The sequence below is a fragment of the Dipodomys spectabilis genome, unplaced genomic scaffold (genome assembly GCF_019054845.1).
Source record: "Dipodomys spectabilis isolate Male_0828 unplaced genomic scaffold, ASM1905484v1 ptg000098l, whole genome shotgun sequence".
NCBI lineage: Eukaryota > Metazoa > Chordata > Mammalia > Rodentia > Heteromyidae > Dipodomys > Dipodomys spectabilis.
The window spans coordinates 7475958-7494167 of record NW_024870775.1 but is presented as its reverse complement, the minus strand read 5'-3'; the positions used below and the strand labels follow the sequence as shown (position 1 = coordinate 7494167).

Genomic DNA, 18210 nt, shown 5'->3' with positions numbered 1-18210 from the left:
CGCCGCTGTCGCCGCGAAGATCAGGACCTCACCGGAGGCGGGGACTGCCCCCGCCAGTCGCCTGAATTCAGGCCGGTCAGGGCGCTGCCAGGCAACAACCCCCCCCCTCCCCCGCTCAGTGTTCCCGTCTGGGGAGACGCGTAGCCCTGACGGCTAACCCTGCCGGAAGTGAGGGCGGAGGGCCACCACGGAATTCTAGAAGGCAGCGCTGCGGACAGCTAAGGCGACAAATCTCGCGAGAGGAGGGGCGGGACCCCCCCCCCCCCCGCGAAGGCCGCTTCTTGAAGAGAGCCCAAAAGGAGCGGAAGCTGTCAGAAGAAAAGCGACGGCTTTGGGCGCCCGGGCTTCTGGTGAGTGTGTTTTCCTCCGTTCCCGTCGCCGGCCCGGGGCGCCAGCTGCGGTGGGCGGGCCCTGGAGTGCGGCCTGAGCCGGCGGGGCCCACTAGGCTCGGATGCCCTGAGGCGGCGGGTAGGTTTGGGATCTTCTTCTCGTTTCTTCGCCCGCCGCGGTTCAGTGCTGGGACGGACGCCTTCGGTGTAAACTCCGTTGGTTTTCCTCCGTTCTGTCCCGATGCCGACTCCCGTGGGCATGGCTGCAGAGTTCTCCCTCCCTGTCTTCCTCTCGCCTCTTCTCCCCAGCACCCCTCTAGTTCTGGGTAGCGCCCTCGTCCCTCTCGATCCCTTTCCTTCCCCGAGGGGATCGGAGATCTGAGGAAAGTGGGGCTGTCGTCCCGGGACGCTCTGGGACAAGGACCAGATTCCACCCATCTCTAGCTTCAGAGCAGGGGCTCCTGCAAAGACCCATTGGTTGGGGATGTCAGGAGTCCCTGTTGAGCCCCACTCTTGCAGATCCCAGCTGTGCTCCCCCCGTAGAGTTCCTTGCTGCTTTTGCTGCTTTCCTCTTCTTCCTCCTCCACTTTTTCTTTCTTTCCTTTTCTTCTTTTCTTTGGGGTGTGCCTATTTTAGAGCTTGAACTCAGGACCTGGGTGCTGTCCCTAAGATTTTTTTTTTTTCTTCCCTCAAGTCTGGCACTCCACCACTTGAACCACAGCTTTGTTTCTGGCTTTTTTTTTTTTTTTTTAATGGTTGATTGGGAATAAGAGTCTTAGGGATTTTCCTGTCCAGGCAGGCTTCGAACCTTGGTATTCAGATCTCAGCCTCCTGAGTAGTTAGGTTTGCAAGGCATGAGCCACCAGCACCCAGCTTCCTTCTTCCTTTTTAAAAATGGTAATGGGAGAGTTCTTATGAGAAGGGTCTTTGTAAAACACCTGGCACCTTAGCACCTTACAGTGGGAGGGATTGAGTGGATTTGAGGAAGATAAGTTTGCTGTGCTTAATGGTAGGAGTTTGTTTTGCCAGTTAGGAAATGCTTTGTGGTTTTAAAAGTACATTGATATTTAAGTTTGGACTGGCCAGATTTCATGTTAGGTCTAAAAGAGACTTTGGCACTTGGGTAATGTAAAACCTCAATTTTCAGGTGAGACTGAGGACCAAAGAGGGAACGCAGTCTCTCCAAAGTCACAGAATAATTGATAAAGCTGGAAAGACTCCAAACCTGTTACTGCAGAGACCAGGAAAGATTGTAAGGTACCATGATTTTGTGGCGGTTTTTTTTCTAAATTCTAATTCCTTATAGCTCTTTCAGTTGTAGTCCTCTTTACACTATCATAATTGATGTCCTTTCTCCCCAGGCTTGTCATCTTGTTTGTCAATCTTACTAAGATTTCACCTCTTAGTGGCAAATGCTGTGTGCATAGAGACACACACTCTCTCTCTCTCTGTCTCTCTCTCTCTGTCTCTCTCTCTCTGTCTCTCTCTCTCTCTCTCTCTCTCTCTCTCTCTCTCTCTCTCTCTCTCTCTGAGGCTTCAATTCAGGGCCTGGGTCCCTGAGTTTTTTTACTCAAGGCTAGTGTTTTTTTTTGGTCATGGGCCTGAACTCTGGGCCTGGGCACTGTCCCTGAGCTCTTCAGCTCAAGGCCAGCGCTCTACCACTTGAGCCACAGCACCACTTCCAGCTTTTTTTGTTTATGTGGTGCTTAGGAATCGAACTCAGGGCCTCATGCATGCAAGGCAAGCACTCTATCATTGAGCCACCTTCCCAGCCCTTAAGGCTGGTGTTCTACCACTTGAGCCACACCTCCACTTTAGGTTTTTTGGTGGCTAGTGGGAAATAGTAAGTCTTGGACTTTTCCTGTGTTGGCTAGCTTCAGTTTAAACCCAGGTTGACCGGAATGCTGAACTACTTCCTGTGGTTACAACCCTAAAGTCAAGGTGTACCAAAAATAGTGACTGGTAAAGGTTTTTGGTAACTTGAGGCTCACAAACTAATCCACTGCTTTTTCCCCCCTCCAGATCCTTGAAAATTATCTTGTTGGGGGGAAATGCCTAAAGTAAAAAGAAGCCGGAAAGCCCCCCCAGATGGCTGGGAGTTGATTGAGCCAACATTGGATGAATTAGATCAGAAGATGAGAGAAGGTGAGTGGAGATGTTCTTGTGTGGGTGGGCTGGAGAAGGACTGGTGCCTCCGGGAGGGGCATAAACTCATTATAGTGAAGAGACAAGTCTACTAACAGTGACCTGTCGGTACACACAGTGCTGGAAATGCTGCCAGTAAAATAACATTATTGAAAAGGCCTTCCAAAAGCTTCGTGGGGCTTGAACTCTGGGCCTGAGCTCTGTCCCTCAGCTCTTCAGGTCTTCAGCTCAAGGCGAGTATTCTACCACTTGAGCTACAGCACCAATTCTGATTTTCTGGTGGTTTATTGGAGATAGGAATCTCACAGTCTTTCCTGCACAGGCTGGCTTTGAACTACAATCCTCAGATCTCAGCCTCCTGAGTAGCTAGGATTACAGGCGTGAGCCACCGGCGCCAGTCTCCAAAAGCTTTTTTTTTTTTTTTTTGGTCGTGGGGTTTGAACTTTAGGCCTGGGCACTGTCCCTCAGCTCTTTAGCTCAAGGCGAGCGCTTTACCACTTGAGTCACAGCGCCACTTCCAAAAGCTTTTTGACCAACTTGAATATTAAAGCTTTAGGGAACGAAGGTCAGATGGCCTACCTATAAATTATGTACTACTTCAGTTTTTTATATATTTAGTATTATGTGTTGTTACTTGGAAATGCTCTTTCACAATCACGTTCTATGGAACATTTTTTTTTTTTTTTTTTGATACTGTTTTGCATCTTTAACACTGTTTCTTTTATTTCTTAGTCTTGGCATCTCTAGTCTTCTAGACTGTACTGTTACTTCTTTCTACATAGGGTGTGATCTTGCACTTTGTGAACCTATGTATATACTGACTCTGAAATTTTATCAGAAACACAAAGATCTGTTGACCTATAATCATGGTGGAAGCACTTGAATTGCTATTTAAAGTTGTGTGTGTGTACTGGTACTAGGGATTGAATTCAGAGCCTCTCACTCTAGCTCAGCTTTGGGCTGTTGCTCTACCACTTAAGTCACACCTCTAGCCTGGCATTTTTCCTGGTTAACAGGAGATGGAATCTCTAGGACTTTTCTGCCAGGGCTGGTTTCCAACTGCTACCCTCCAGATCTCAGCCTCTTGAGTAGCTAAGATTACAGATATGTGCTTCTCTGTCCATTTTTAAATGGTTATTGTTGCTAATCTAGTCATTGTAATTATGAAGTCTTACTGTAATTAGCTGTAATCACAAGTCAGATGGCCTGCTACTTTATCTCTTGTTTTCACAACAGAAGGTAACTTGTGGGTGAGGAAATTACAGTAATCAAGGTTAATGTGAGTTGAGAGGTTTTTTTTTTCTCCAAGCAGCTCTTGTCATAATAAAGGAAACAAGAGAGTGCTGGAATAAAGAGTCCTTTAAAATTATAACTTCCAGGGCTGGGAAGGTGGCTTAGTGGTAGAGTGCTTGCCTAGCATGCATGAAGCCCTGTCTGGGTCTGATTCACAGAAAAAGCCAGAAGAGGCACTGTGGCTCAAGTGGCAGAGCACTAGCTTTGATCAAAAGAAGCTCAGGGACAGTGCCCAGGCCTTGAGTTCAAGCCCCAGGACTGGCAAAAAAAAATTATGGGGCTGGGAAGGTGGCTCAGTGGTAGAGCGTTTGCCTTGTATGCACGAGGCCCTGAATTCCTCAGCACCACATCAGCAGAAAAAGCCAGAAGTGGTGCTGTGGCTCAAGTGGTAGAGTACTAGCCTTGAACTGAAGAGCTGAGGGACAGTGCCCAGGCCCAGAGTTCTGGCCCCATGACGACAAAAAAAAAAAAAAAAAACTTCCAGGTGGGTACTGTTGACTCACAGCTGTAATCATGGTTACTCAGGAGGCTGAGATCTGAGGGTCAGTGTTTGAAGCCAAACTAGGCAGGAAATATGTGAGATTCATCTCAGATTAACCACTAGAAAACTGGAAGTGATGCTGTGGCTCACAATGTTAGGGCAATAGCCTTGAATAAAAGAGCTTAGGGACAGAGTTCAGGTCCTGAGTTCAAGCCCTATGACAGACTAAAATAAAATTATAACTTACTCTTCAAAGGAGCAGTGTTTTACAGTACTAGGGATCTAACCCTGGGGAATCTTGCCTTGTATGTGATATTCTTTATTTGTGTAAAGAATATTCCTTGGGCCATTTTGCTCTAACAGCATAACTTCTCAGCATTTCTTTGCTCTCCTGAAGTTGATAAGCACCCTGATTTCAGACCTCATTGTCCTTTATTATTTTTTTATTATTTTTTTTTGGGGGGGTCCGGTCGTGGAGCCTGAACTCTGGGCCTGGGTGCTGTCCCTCAGCTCTTCAGCTCAAAGCTAGCGCTCTACCACTTGAGCCACAGCACCACTTCCGGCTTTTTTCTTTTTGCTTATGTGGTGCTGAAGAATCGAACCCAGAGCCTCATGCATGCAAGGCAAGCGCTCTACCACTGAGCCACCTTCCCAGCCCCCCCATTGTTCTTTAGTAATAAGACTTCAATGTAATTGTTGAAGATCTCTATTTTACTGTTTTATTGAGACGCAGATCAAATACTGTAAAGTTTAAAGTGTCTAGTTAAGAGGTGCTTAGTATACACTCTGTTTGTTTTGTGTTGTAGCATGTGTCAATCACTTCTTCATTCCTTTTCTGGCTGAATAACATTCCATTGTGTGGGGAAGCCACACTTGGTTTATCCATGCCTCTACTCATGGCCATTTGGGTTCTTTCTACCCTTTCATCTGTGAATATTCACGTACAAGTATGTGGGCACATTTTCAGTTCTCTTTGGTATGTACCTAGAAGTGAAATTTCTGGGTCAATGGCTGACTCTACATTTAACTTGTTGAGGAATTTCCAGATTGTTTCCTGGGATTACATCCGTAATCCTAGCACTTGGGGGACTGAAGCCAGGGGATCCAGACTTTGAAGCCATCCTTACTTAGAGTGCACTATATAGTAAGATGCTGGTGTTTTGTTTTTGCATTGCTGGGGAAGAAACCCAGAACCCAGTGCCTTATATATGGTAGACAAGTGCTGTACCACTGAGCTATGTCCTCAATCTGAGACAATCCTCTGTCTTAAACAAAACCCACCCCCCTGTGCAGACTGCATCTACTCTGCTAAACACACTACGGTCATTTATACTTTTTCTCTTCACAGCTGAAACAGAGCCTCATGAAGGAAAGAGGAAAGTGGAATCCCTCTGGCCCATCTTTAGAATCCACCACCAAAAAACCCGCTATATCTTTGACCTCTTTTACAAGCGGAAAGCCATAAGCAGAGGTGAGTGGCTAAACTTTCTCAGCCTGTTACACTTGAACAGCTTCCAAAATGAAGTAGAGTCTTGTCCTTGTTACCCCAGCAAACACTGAGATTTGTCTTACCATTAAAAATTGGGAAACTCTGGGGGCTGGGAATGTGGCTTAGTGGTAGAGTACTTGCCTAGCATGCATGAAGCCCCTAGGTTTGATTCCTGAGTACCACATAAACAGAAAAGGCTGGAAATGGTGCTGTGGCTCAAGTGGTAGAGTGCCCAGGCCCTGAGTTCAAGCCCCAGGATTGGCAAAAAGAAAAAGAAAAAAAAAATGGGGGAAACTGCTGGGTGCTGGTGGCTCATGCCTGTAATCCTAGCTAACCAGGAGACTGAGATCTGAAAGTTTCAGTTCAAGACCAGCGTGGGCAGAAATGTCTGCAAGACTCGGTGATTTTCAATTGATAATTCTCAAGTAAAATCTCAAGTGGAACTGTGGCCTTGAGCAGAAAAGCTCAGGGATAGCACCTAGGTCCCAAGTTCAAACCCCATGACCAACCAAAAAAAAAAAGGAATGGAACTTTTCTTTTTAATTGAGGGTGGAAGTGGGTTTGTCATGCTGCAATCTGATGCCCTCTGCTCATCTCTTTGGCAGAACTCTATGAATACTGTATTAAAGAAGGCTATGCGGACAAGAACCTGATTGCAAAGTGGAAAAAACAGGGCTATGAGAATTTGTGTTGCCTGCGCTGCATTCAGACCCGGGACACTAATTTTGGGACAAACTGCATTTGCCGGGTTCCCAAAAGCAAGCTGGAAGTGGTAATGTCTAATGATTCCGTTACATGTTAATTCCTGCTGAGCACTGAGCAGCACTTGTCTGGAATGCAGTTTGTCACAGGGGCCCTGCTATCCATCCTTCCTGGGAGCGCTTCTCTCTCTTTGGAGTCTGTGCTAGGTGGGGTATCTAGGTCAGTGTTGAGCCCCCTTTGCTAGTGATTGCTCGTCTGTCCTCAGAGAGACACTTCAGTGTCACCATTACTACATTCCTTTTGCAAGAACTAATATTCTAGCTTGGCCATGCACCCAGGAGTGGTACTGATAAGCAGTAGCTGTGCTTAGGGCTCCAGCCCCTCTGAAATGCAGCTGAAAGGCAGAGGAGTCACTGGCGTATGGCCCATGGTAGCTGTTGGCCCAGCTGGAGGTCTGGCCAGTGTGGCCTTTTCACCTCTAGTTTCACACAGGTGCCCCCTCCACAAAGCCTGTGCACAGCAAATGTTCATCCTGGAGCCAAGCTGTGCTCAGGCCACATGCACACAGGTGTGCTGGGAACATGGATTGGGGGTGGGGGGCAGGCAACAGGCAGAAGCTCCTCCCCTCAGAGAGCCTCTGGACGATTGGGTTTAACTGGATCTCACCAGAGGAGGTGCTTACACTTAATTCCTCCAAGAGTCAGGAAAGGTAGAACCCATCCCACTGCTCTAGGGCCACCAGGGCGCTGGGCCAGTGAGCCACAGTAACCTGTGGGCCTACTCTGTCCAGTGTCCCCACCAGCACAGGGCCCAAGGTTCTTCAGAATAAGACTTATGCACACAGATTTTTTTTTTTTATCCAGCAATGAATTCGCATAAATGAAATGCACACAGGGAATGAAATTCCCTCTAGAACTCTCATGTTTCCCATAGGGAATGTCCTACTAGTTCCGTGGGTGCAGGGATATGGCAGTGGGTTGCAGTCTCACAAGTGTCTTCTGTTGCAGGGCCGCATCATCGAGTGCACACACTGTGGCTGCCGTGGCTGCTCCGGCTGAGACCCCTGGCCCAGACCCCCTTCTCCATCCTGGACTGTGGACCTCGCAGGTTCCTGCTGACTGTGCCCACTCCTTCCTAGGATTGGCTATTGTCAGAGCAGTTCCTCAGGCCCCATTTGTGGGTGGCCTCTACAGGTGAAAGCGTTGGCATTCACCAGCTGTGATTTGTAAAAATAAAACCTTTCCACCTCTTGGTCCTGAGTTGGGCGTCCTGCTTCCCCTTGCTAGGTGCAGGGTGGCCCTGAGCAAGTGTGCTTCCTCAGTGAAGATGAAAACTGTACGGGTCTGGCTGACCTGAGCAGGGGTGACTGGACCTGCTTTTTCCCTGCTGTAGTGTGGGCACCGTAGGTTCCAAATGTGCCTCATACCAGCACAGTGCCTGTTATGTAGATGCCACAGCCTCTCCCTTGACTAGGTGGAGGGGACCCCTGGGGCTCCTCTGGACAGCGTGAGGGCATCTTGTCCCACATAGCCTCTGATCACCTCTGTCCCCCATGGCCTTTGTCCACACCAGTGTCCTCACTCGAGTCTTCGTCCCTCTGGGGGTTGGTCCGGAACTCCTGCCAAGGGTGGGGGGCCACCTCTGCTGGCATCACTTTCAACCACTGCTTATAGTAGGCTCTGAAGCCATCGATCTTCTCCAAGTAGGTGTTCTTCCCTTTGTACTGTAATGGTAAAGAGGGCATCAGGGTCACTGTGTGCCTTTGCCACCAACCCCAAATCCCATCAGCTGGCTTGGCCTTGTTCCCTGCTGCCTCCTAGCAGACTACAGGGAAAGGCAGAAAAGCTGTTGTCAGCCTGATTCCTGGCAAGATGGCCACCCCACTGGGCAGGTCACATCCCTGCCCAGGCAGTGTCATCTCATTGGAGGTCTCCTAGCCCCACAAGCCATAGACACTGGGTTTCATCCACTCACTGCCCCCACACTGAAGGCACCTCCGTCCTGGGACCACAACTATCTCCAGGGGAGAGGGAGAGGGTTCTCCAAGAAGCTGCTAGACAGCCCCCAAAGGCCAGAACCAGGGTGACCCTGGCCAAGAAGGCAATGCTCAGCCTGGGGCACATACTCGGTCAAAGTTGGGGGGGTACTGGGCCGCAAACTCCAGCTGGTGGATGATCACTTCATTCACAGGGACACCACTCTGCCTCATGTCCTTCAGAATGTCGATGAGGTAGGCATAGTCTAGCTTCTTGACGGCTGTGTTGATGAGGGTGCTGTAGATGTGGGTATTGGGGGTCACCTGGGATCTCTGAAATGAAAGCACACAGCGGTATGATGGCAGGGGCAGTCATCATCAGGCCTGCTCTGGGGTCAGAAGGGTGGAGCCTTAAGGCCAACACTGGCCATCCTCCCCCTCCAAAAGGACAGAAAAACTTGGGAGAAGCCTGCTGCTGAGGTCACAGGAGCTTCCAGGGCCTTGCTTCTGACTGTTTCCTGGGGACAGGGAGGTGGCAGCACCCTGGAGAGGAGCTGCCATAGGCTGACCATGAGGGGTATATGTGGTCCGAAGACAGCGCCCTCTTAAGCTCAGATAAAATCCGTTTAGCACTAAGATCCAATGGGGGCCAGGCAGGGTATGTATCAGAACTGGTCAAGGCAGTAATAACTGCCCTTTGACCCCCAAGACTTCCAATTCGTTGTCCTCTAGAAATACCTCTCATCCCTCCAGGGTGCTTGGGCCCAGACCTGTTCCCATCCCCTCCATGGGCCCCCCAAGAGCACCATCTTCAGTATGGAAATGGCCTGTTTCTGTGCCAAGTCCAACAGCAGCTCCCCTTGGTCCCCAAGAGGGTAGATGCCACTCTATGCTGGAAGTGGAGTCCACTTACCCTTCCCAAGTATAAAGGGTCTGTACCCCCATGTCCTTGACAACTTTTACCCTGTGCACTACCACAGGAGACCTGCTTGGACCCCCTCACCTTCATGTCTGCGAGCAGCTGCAGACCGTCCTTGTGTTGGCGGCACCCAATGGCCAGGTTGCAGAACGTCCGCAGATCAGGGACAATTCCTCGCTTTGCCAGGATTGGCAGCAGAGCCTGTGAGGACAAATGTATCATGTCTGTCCTCTGGGGCTCGCCCCCCAGGGGAGGACTTGTGCTGAAGCCTTGGATGGGCTGTTGGAGCCCCCAGGGGCCCGGGTCTGCTCAAAGGCCTCCCAGTGCACTCTGCTGCCGGCATCATGCAGGGCCTGGGCTCTAGAGCTACGTTTCACAATGGGATCCAGAGAGGAAGAGGAAAAGGGGCTCATGGGAGTGTACCTGGGGCCTGCCCACCCCCAGCCAAGCCCCTTACCTTTGCCCCCTCCAGATCCCCTGACTTGCTCTTCTTCCTCATCAGCGTGTTGTAGAACGTCACATCAGCCTCCACCTGGTGTGTGTCCAGTGAGGTCAGCAGCGAGGCCTCTGCAGGGCTCCCAGGCTCTACCACCTCTGCCAGCAGTGTGAAGGTTTTGATGTCTGGCTGGATCCCGTGCTCTGCCATCTTGCCCAGGAAGCCTTCTAGGCCCCCCATCAAGGCCAGCCTGTCAGCAGGAGTGGCCACGTTCCCAAAGGAGACCACAGTTGGGGAGACAGCCCCGAGAGCCAGGAGGTTGACCTCTGGCTCCATGGGAGGAGGCCTCAGGGCCAGTGGGGCGAGGGCTGCTGAGTGGTCGGCCTGTGCCTCCATTTCCATCTCGGGCTGGGCTTTGCTAGGCACCCTCGCATCCCGAGGCTTTGGAGGCCCCTCTAGTGCCTGAGAAGGTTCCAGAAACAGCTCCTTTTCCAGTGCCTCAACATGGAGTCTTGTTGCCATACCATCACCTAATTTGAACTGGCCCTTCCTTCCTACCCGCCGCCTGCCTGTTGATGGCTGGAGCAGAACTGTGCCTTCCTGGGGCCTCAGGAGCAGCCTGGAGGCCAACTCTAGGTCCCCCAGGCCGCAGTCCCGAGCTGCCCCCAAGAGCAAGTTGTAGCCATACTGGTTTGGCTTGATTCCCAGACTCAGCATCTGCCTCCACACCTGTGAGGAAAACACACACACTGGCTCAGAGTTCTACCAATCCAAGGCCTCCAGCAGCAGGGGAGTGAGGAATCAGATGGCAAAGTCAAAAGGTACCTAAAACCCTCAAGGCACAGTGAAAAGCTGGGTTCCACCCAATACCAGAAAAAAAGAAGAAAAAAAAAGCAGAATGGTGTGGGTCAGTAGTCCCAGCATTCAGCAGGCTGAGATGTGAGGCTCATTTGAGACTAGGAGTTCAAGGTTCACCTGGGTAACATAGTAAAACACTATATATACATATACACACACACACAGAGAATACATATACACATATCTATACACATATAAACACTATGTATATGTATATATATGCAGTATATGTTACATATAATATGTATAATATAATATATATATATATATATATATTTTTTTTTTTTTTTTAAAGGGACCAGAAGAATCTGACAAGTGTCTACCTGACTCCAGACTCCAGCAGCTCTCCTCTCCTTCCTCAAGCTCACCCCTAAACTGTTCTACCAGTATGGTCCCTCTACCATCTCTTCAGAACCCTTCTACTTGAGATCTCTGCCCATCATCTCCTTCGTCTCCCCTATGGTAGGGCTGGCCAAAGAGGCTAGGTTCTAGAAGAGTCTAGGCTGACTTTGCAGGCTGAGATTCAGCAGTGCCTCCCATTTACCTGATGCATGTCTAGCCACAGGCCCCAAGGCTGAGGCTTAGATGCTGAGACTTGAATTCGTCATGTCAGATGCAGGGCAGGACAGAGGCAGAGAGAGCCAGCAATGTAGATTGTCAGGCTGTGGCCTAAACCCCACATCTCAAGCCATTCCCATGTTTGCAACATACACCCAGCACATGTGTGGGGGTGACCCACAGCGCTCGGGTCACATCTGGGCCAGGACTGTGCTGTTGTTTCTATGATGCCAGTTAGCTTATGTGTTTCATCTGCAGGCTCAGACAGGCATCTATACCGAACTTGGGGCCAGGGTGGCGCCTGACATCCCAGCTCACCGGATGAATGGCACTCCCAAAGCTGCCCGGGAGAGCAGCAGGCCAGGTCCCAACCGCCTACTGGGGCAGGATCTTGAGGATGGTGAGGATCTGGGCAGCCACACAGACAAGGAGTGTGTGTGTACGTGGAAGGGACATGCGCTACCCCATGATGGTAGCAGGGAGTCAGCTCTAGGGTCACGTCAACTTCAGTCTTAGCCTCAGCGCTCAGTGGATGTGGGACCTCAGGGAAGTTTCAAATCTCCACCAATCTCCATTTCCTCACCTGCAGAATGGGACTCACAGAGCCGGGCAGAGGCATTTCAGTGTTTGTGCAGCACAAACACCCCCTGAGGACAATAGGGTACTTTAACCAGAACAGACCAAGGCCAAGGGGAATGTGTTGGCTGATCTTAGGAGGTGGAGGCCAGCTGGGCAGCCACAGCTTCTGGGAATTCTGCAGAGGGACACAGGCCTGAGGTCCTAATAAGTTGTGGTTTTGCTTAGGGAGGGCGGGGGGAGCTTGCTGGAAAGAGGACAGGATGGGAGGCTGGGCTGGGATTGCTGCTGGTCTCTGACACACACGTTAGGATGCAGAGGATGACACTGAGAGGCCACAGAAGCAGCCACAACACCCATGTAAACACCAACCAATCCTGCAATGAAGGGGACTGCGTGCATGTGTGCATGGGGGTAAGTGGGGTGGGATTCAGGTTGGATGTGTTGATCTCTGCACTCCTAGTGATCACACTACAGGGGGTCAGCAGGGAGTTTAGGGGGCAGAGTCTCTGCCCATCTGCACACCTTTGTTTCCTGCTGTCTACAAAACAGGGGCTCCAGGTGCCACATGATAGTTGCCAGGAGGGCCAAAGTTGGCCACGCACACAACCTGCTTTGCACCCCGGCGCATGAGGCTCAGGGTAGGAGGGACTGACCTGCAGGGCATATCGGAAGCCTGTCTTCTTGTCCTGGATGCAACCCATAAGCAGGAAACTGAAGGTCTCCGCGGTGACCAAGTGGCCCTTGTGGACGATTTCCTAGGTGGGGAGCAAGGCAGGCTGGTTGCAAACCTACAGCAGGGCCCAAGCCACATACCTTGCTTCTAGCCAGCTTGGGCAGCATCTCTGCAAAGGCCACCCAGGCAGTCACAGAGCTGGGGGGGGGGGGTGTCTCTTAACCCAACCCCTGGCCAGCTGTGGGAGCAAGTGAGTGCAGCCCACCAAGATTAGCACACTGCCACAGTACTTCTCACTGGCCCTTTGGGCATGTCAGAGTTAGCCACTGCCTTCCTGGGACACTCCCTCCACTTCCTCACCCCACAGGAGTACCCTAAGACCCTCAGGGGAGGGGCAGGAAAGAGGGGCGGCTCCCCACCTTGAACACATCGAGGCACATCCTGAGGTCTGCACACCTGGCAGCTACCTTCAGCAGGGCATGGTAGGTTTTGAGGTTGAGCTGGAAGTTTCTGGCCTGTAGCTGCTGTCGGAGCTTCAGGGCACTCTGCAGGGCTGAGTCCTTCCACGGGGACTCGGCACAGACATTGAACAAGGCTGTATATGTGGCGTCTGAAGGCTCCAGCTGTCTCTTTTTCATCTGTGCAGATGAGAGAAATACAGGAACATTGAAAGATGTTCCTTGGTCTTCCTCTCTCTCTCTCTCTCTCTCTCTCTTTCTCTCTCACACACACACACACCTTTTTTTCCTGGCTCCCCATGGTCATGCCAAGAGCAGAGTATACCAAATAGCAAGAGCATGGGCTGCCATGGGCTGGCTTCAGGCTGCAGGAGATGAGCTCTCCCCTTTGAGCACCCAGGTCTCCAGGGCCACACTCCTTTCTGACACACAAAGGAAACGGCTCCCTGGCTCTTAGGGAAGCCTTTTCCCAAAGAGCTAGCTTGGATGGAGTGGGATCAAGAAAAAGAACAAGCACACACAGGACAGGGGAACAAAAAAGATACTCAGGAAATGCACACCACAGCCCAGGCATGCCAAGTGTTGAAGGATATTTCTTTTTTTAAATTTGGTGCCAGTATTGGGACTTGAACTTAGGGCCTAAGCTTTTGTACTCAAGGAGAGCGCTTTACCACCTGAGCCATAGCTCCACTTCTGGCTTTTTTGGTGGTTCACTGGAGAAAAGACGCCCATAGACTTTCCTGCCCAGGTGGGATTTGAAGCATGATCATCAGATTTCAGCCTCCTGAGTACCTAAGATTAAAGGTGTGAGCCATCTGCTCAGGTAAAGGATGTTTCTTCACATTGCTTCATTCAATCCCCTGAGACCACCTGCATTTTACAGTGGTGAACCTGACTCCAGGAAGTCTAAGTTATTGGCCCAAGCACTGCCAACTAGCACCCTTAGGTCCTGCACCCAGTGCATGCACCTTAAGAGGCTCAGCCCTGAGGCCCTGCCTGCCTTCCCACCCCCCCCACCCCCTGCACTCACATCATTGTAGAGCCTGAAGGCCTTCTTCAGGTAGCCAACACGCCCACAGCCACCAATCAGCACCGTGTAGTTGTACTCCAGCGGCTGCAGTCTCTCCTCCTTCAGCATCTGCCTCTCAAACAGGTCCAGAGCATTGGCCAGCTGAGGGGAAAGTGGAGATGGACAGGGCAGGGGCTCAGGATGGTCTCCAAGATGCTCAGCAGAGGAAGAAAGGTGGGAAGGGACAGCCAGTGCAAAGGTCCTGAGGCCAGGGAAGTGGGAAGGATTGAAAGAGCAGCCAAGGTGCCCAGATGGCCACAACAGCATGGGGAGTAGGAGGATGGAGAGAAATGGGGATGGGGCAGCAGATCCCCCAGGTCCTCATAAACCACTGTGAGGATCTTGGCTTCCCTTTGTTTTTCTTGTGCCAGTCTTGGGGCTTGAATTCAGCACCTGGGTGTTGTGTGGCTTATCCATTCAAAACTAGTGCTTTTCCACTTGATTTTTTTGGTGGTTAATTGGAGTTAAGAGTCTCGTGGACTTTCTTGCCCCAGCTGGGTTTGAACCTCAATCCTTAGATCTCAACCTCTTGAGAGCTAGGATTATAAGCGTGAGTCACTGGAACCTGGCCTTCTTTGTTTATTTCTTAACTTCTCACAATGGTAAATTCCAAGTGAACAGAAGAGTAGGGGAAAAGGATGTACATGCAATGCTGGCCCAATGACCAGCTGATCTTATTAACCCTGAGTTGGGCACCCTCCCCTCAAATGCTAAATTTTTTTTTTTTTTTGGTGCCTGTTCTGGGACTTGAACTCAGGGCCTAGACTTTGTTCCTGAGCTTTTTTACCCAAGGCTAGCACTCTACCACTTGAGCCACTTCTGGCTTTTTTTTTTCTTTTTGGAGGGGGGTGTAATTAATTGGAGATTAGAATCTCACAAGCTTTCCTCCCCTGGCTTGGGATCACAATCCTCGGATCTCAGCCTCCTGAATAGTTATGATTACAGGCATGAGCCACCTATAGCCGGCATCAAATGCCTTTTTTTAAAGTAAATTCTAAACACTCACAAGGTCTTCAGCACTTACCACTAAGAGATTTTAAAATATAAACACAATGTCACTGTCAATCTTTAAGAAACTTTTGTTTTCTTTTTCAGTGCTGGGGATAGAATTCAGGGCCTTGAGTGAGCTGGGCAAGCAATGTACACTGAGCCACACGCTCTAACCAGCAACATAAAAGCAATGGCACAGAATACTTTGGTAGTTTGAGGGAGAAGATGATCAGGATCTGCTTTCTGTGCGGCAAGTAGGTGGCAAAGGACATGATATTGACAGAAGACCTAGTGACAAATGTCCTTAATAGCTGAGGAGAGCTAGACACAGTGATAGACACCTGTAGTCCCAGCAAGGCAGGAGGCTGTAGATAGAAAGATCATGAGCCAGGTTGGCCTAGGCAAAATCTGCAAGACCCTCCTTGAAAAAGAACCAAAGCAAAAGGGTCGGGAGTGTGGCTCAGGTGTAGAGCATCTCCCTGGCAAATAGAAGCCCTGACTCCAAACCTCACAGTACTATCACCAAAGAACAAAAAAACAAAACAAAACAACAACAACAAAAAAAAAACCACCAAAGTTGAGGAGGTAAAGGAAAGTCTACACCCAGATATTTGAGGGCAGGGTTGTGGGAAGCAGGGCTGGAAAAGCTTGGAGGTAGTGTGGGACAGAGAAAGAGAATAGAGCATGACCCAAGGAAATTTGACCAAGCAAATGGAATAATAGAATTGCCATTTAGAGGCTGAGATCTGCGGATCACGGCTCAAAGCTAGCCCAGGCAGACAAATCTGAGAGTCTTTTCTCCAATTAACCAGCAAACAGCCAGAGCTGTACATATACGTCCAGCTTCTATAGGAGGCTGGGGCAGGAGACCTGAACAGTAGAAACTGAGTTATATTCATGCTATGAGACTGCTGGGTCACCATGGTGAGTAAGGGGACAGTGATTCACACATGCAATCCCAGCTATGCAAGAGGTAGATATTGGGGAGACTGCAAGTTTGAGGCCAGCCTGAGGGGGGAAAAGTGAGATTCCCCTCTATCTCAATTAATAAGCCAGGCATAGTGCCCCACACCTGTAATCCCAGGTATACAGGAGGCCATAAGTAAGAGAATCATAGTCTAGGCTGGCATAAGCCAAAAGCATGAGCCACTATCTGAAAATTAACTTAAGCAAAAAAGGTTGGGGGTGTTCAAATCCCTGTACCACTTAAAAAAAAAAAAAAGACAAGGAACAAAAGGGCCCATGGATCAAGTGCTGCTGAGCACCCCACCATTTAGCAACGGGGAGCACTGAGATGCTACACACCCAACACTGAGCTCAGGAAAGCAGAAGGAATGCCAGGTTTCCTCACCTTCCCTTCTTTGATCAGGCGTTTGCACTGGAGGAAGTACCAATATGGGGTGTTCCTCCGGCCCTGCCATACTTTGGGTTCTGTCTCCCCTTCTTCATCTTCCTCCATATTCTGCTCTCTGAGCTGCCAGTTATACAACTCAGCTGTGGATTTCTGGAATATTCTCCGGGAGGAGTATTTGTCAGAGAGAGTTCCAAAGCTTTCTTCCTCCTCTTCTTCCTGAGTGGTTAGGGCATTGGGCTGACTGGGGTCACCGTGTTGGCTGCTCATGTTCTTCCGGCTCCCCTGCCCCAGGGAGCTGCTGAAGGTCACTGACACTGGCCGTGCTGGCTGCAGGATCCTGGGCCAAACCAGCCCCTCCTTGCCTCCTGTCCACCAGACTCCACGAGGACCAAGGCATTGGAGGATGGACAGTCCCACAGGGCCAGGACCAGAGAAGAGGCGGGCAAGTCTCATAATATCCATGTCTGGCTTTCCTGTCCCACCTGGGCCTGGAATATTTCAAACAAATTAAGGAAGTCAAGTCAGATTCACAGTTACAAAGACAGAAGACTTGGTAGTGGTTATATAAGGCCTGCCAATAATCAATCCTAGCCTCCTGAACCACGCCTCCAGCCTCATTATTGGATGATCATTTTTGGAGATGGAGTCTCTAGGACTCCTATGCCTGGACTAGCCTCAAACCTTGACCTCCCCCAGATCTCAGCCTCTTAAGTAGCTAAGATTACAAGTATGAGCTACTGGAGACTGGCAGCATGAAAACACCTTTAAGATTTGGATACATTAGAAGGGCTCTGAGGTTGGAGGCATTGCTCAGTTGCTACAGTGCTAGTCAATGAGTGAAAACTTTAAGTACTGAGTTCAAGTCCCAGTCTTGGACAAAAAAAAAAAAGACAAGCCAGGCGCTGGTGGCTCACGCCTGTAATCCTAGCTACTCAGGAGGCTGAGATCTGAGGATCACGGTTCAAAGCCAGCTCGAGCAGGAGAGACTGTGAGACTCCTATCTCCAATAAACCACCAGAAAACCGGAAGTGGCGCTGTAGCTCAAGTGGTAGAGTGATCGCCTTGAGCTAAACAGCTGAGGGACAGCGCCCAGGCCCAGAGTTCAAGCCCCACGACCGACAAAAAAAAAAAAAAGACAACACATCAATAACTGAGACTAGAGTGGAGTCGGACTGTAGTACAATAACAGTGTACATATGTACTGTACATGCATATGTGGTATACTAGTCTATGAAGTTTTCAATGCATTAGATAACACAAGCCTATGGTAATTTCACAGCAGGAGTGCGCCTAAATGATAGCACGAGTGACCACCCAGTGTGGTAGCTGCACAAACTGTCTTCTGACAAATCATCCACTGCTAACATATTCTCTGCCAGTCAGAGAAGGAAATGCTAAGGTTTACACAGGGGGGAAAAAAAGTAAAGCGAGAGTTATCTTCCTATGAAATCCATTCTTTCTCCTAGGCTCGACTGCAATCCCCGCACTCAGGAGGCTGAATCGGGAGGATCGCGAGTTAGAGGCCCGCCTGGGTTTCCTAGTGAGACACCCGCCCCCCTCCACCGCACCCCAATCGACCAATCCAACTCCAGAATCACCGACACGCTGAAGATCCCACCTGCCCTCGATCCCGCGGCCCTCGAGCCAGCGCGACCCCCTTCTCCCCAGGCCCTCAGAGCCTGAGTTCCAGTCAAGCCCCAAGTTCCAGTCAGTCCTGGACTCAGGACTCTCGCTGCCACACGGGCCAGCTCTGCCAGGGTCTCAGAACTCCTGCGTGGATGGAACAGGAACTCACCGGAACGGCCGGGAGCCTCGAACGCCGTGCAGGTCCCCGCGCGGTCCTCAGCGCGTCCCCCGGGCCGTCGCCGGGCGGTGTCATCCAATACCTTAGGCAGGCGCCGC

General features: G+C 50.4%; 2 protein-coding genes across 6 annotated transcripts; one reads left to right on the top strand and one right to left on the bottom strand.

The window, feature by feature from the left end:
* Window positions 1-265: 265 nt before the first annotated feature.
* Bud31 (BUD31 homolog) lies at window positions 266-7691 on the top strand. 5 transcript variants are annotated; one of them, XM_042686817.1, is made up of 6 exons: window positions 266-350; window positions 1477-1586; window positions 2352-2474; window positions 5597-5719; window positions 6343-6509; window positions 7447-7691. In XM_042686817.1, exons 3-6 carry the CDS (start codon window positions 2381-2383, stop codon window positions 7495-7497), a joined length of 435 nt encoding a protein of 144 aa, XP_042542751.1. In that variant the 5' UTR covers window positions 266-350; window positions 1477-1586; window positions 2352-2380; the 3' UTR covers window positions 7498-7691. The 5 variants fall into 5 exon arrangements, with proteins under 5 accessions (XP_042542751.1, XP_042542754.1, XP_042542753.1 ...); XM_042686819.1 differs by lacking the exon at window positions 266-350 and adding an exon at window positions 378-468 and having other exon boundaries at window positions 1477-1581; XM_042686816.1 differs by lacking the exon at window positions 266-350 and adding an exon at window positions 379-468.
* A 92-nt stretch (window positions 7692-7783) lies between these two features.
* Ptcd1 (pentatricopeptide repeat domain 1) lies at window positions 7784-18195 on the bottom strand. The gene is made up of 9 exons (XM_042686809.1): window positions 18104-18195; window positions 16306-16796; window positions 13926-14066; window positions 12857-13075; window positions 12418-12519; window positions 9791-10498; window positions 9418-9534; window positions 8565-8747; window positions 7784-8162 (listed from the first exon to the last, which is right to left on the bottom strand). Exons 2-9 carry the CDS (start codon window positions 16768-16770, stop codon window positions 7977-7979), a joined length of 2121 nt encoding a protein of 706 aa, XP_042542743.1. The 5' UTR covers window positions 16771-16796; window positions 18104-18195; the 3' UTR covers window positions 7784-7976.
* Window positions 18196-18210: the final 15 nt, after the last annotated feature.

Coding starts and splice junctions, on each gene's coding strand:
- Ptcd1 (XM_042686809.1), bottom strand. CDS start 16,770: ATGGATATTATGAGACTTGCCCGCCTCTTCTCTGGTCCTGGCCCTGTG. Junction 14,067..16,305: donor GCCTGATCAAAGAAGGGAAG/GTGAGGAAACCT, acceptor CTTTCCCCTCAG/CTGGCCAATGCTCTGGACCT. Junction 13,076..13,925: donor CCTTCAGGCTCTACAATGAT/GTGAGTGCAGGG, acceptor TCATCTGCACAG/ATGAAAAAGAGACAGCTGGA.
- Bud31 (XM_042686817.1), top strand. CDS start 2,381: ATGCCTAAAGTAAAAAGAAGCCGGAAAGCCCCCCCAGATGGCTGGGAG. Junction 2,475..5,596: donor AGATCAGAAGATGAGAGAAG/GTGAGTGGAGAT, acceptor TTCTCTTCACAG/CTGAAACAGAGCCTCATGAA. Junction 6,510..7,446: donor CCAAAAGCAAGCTGGAAGTG/GTAATGTCTAAT, acceptor CTTCTGTTGCAG/GGCCGCATCATCGAGTGCAC.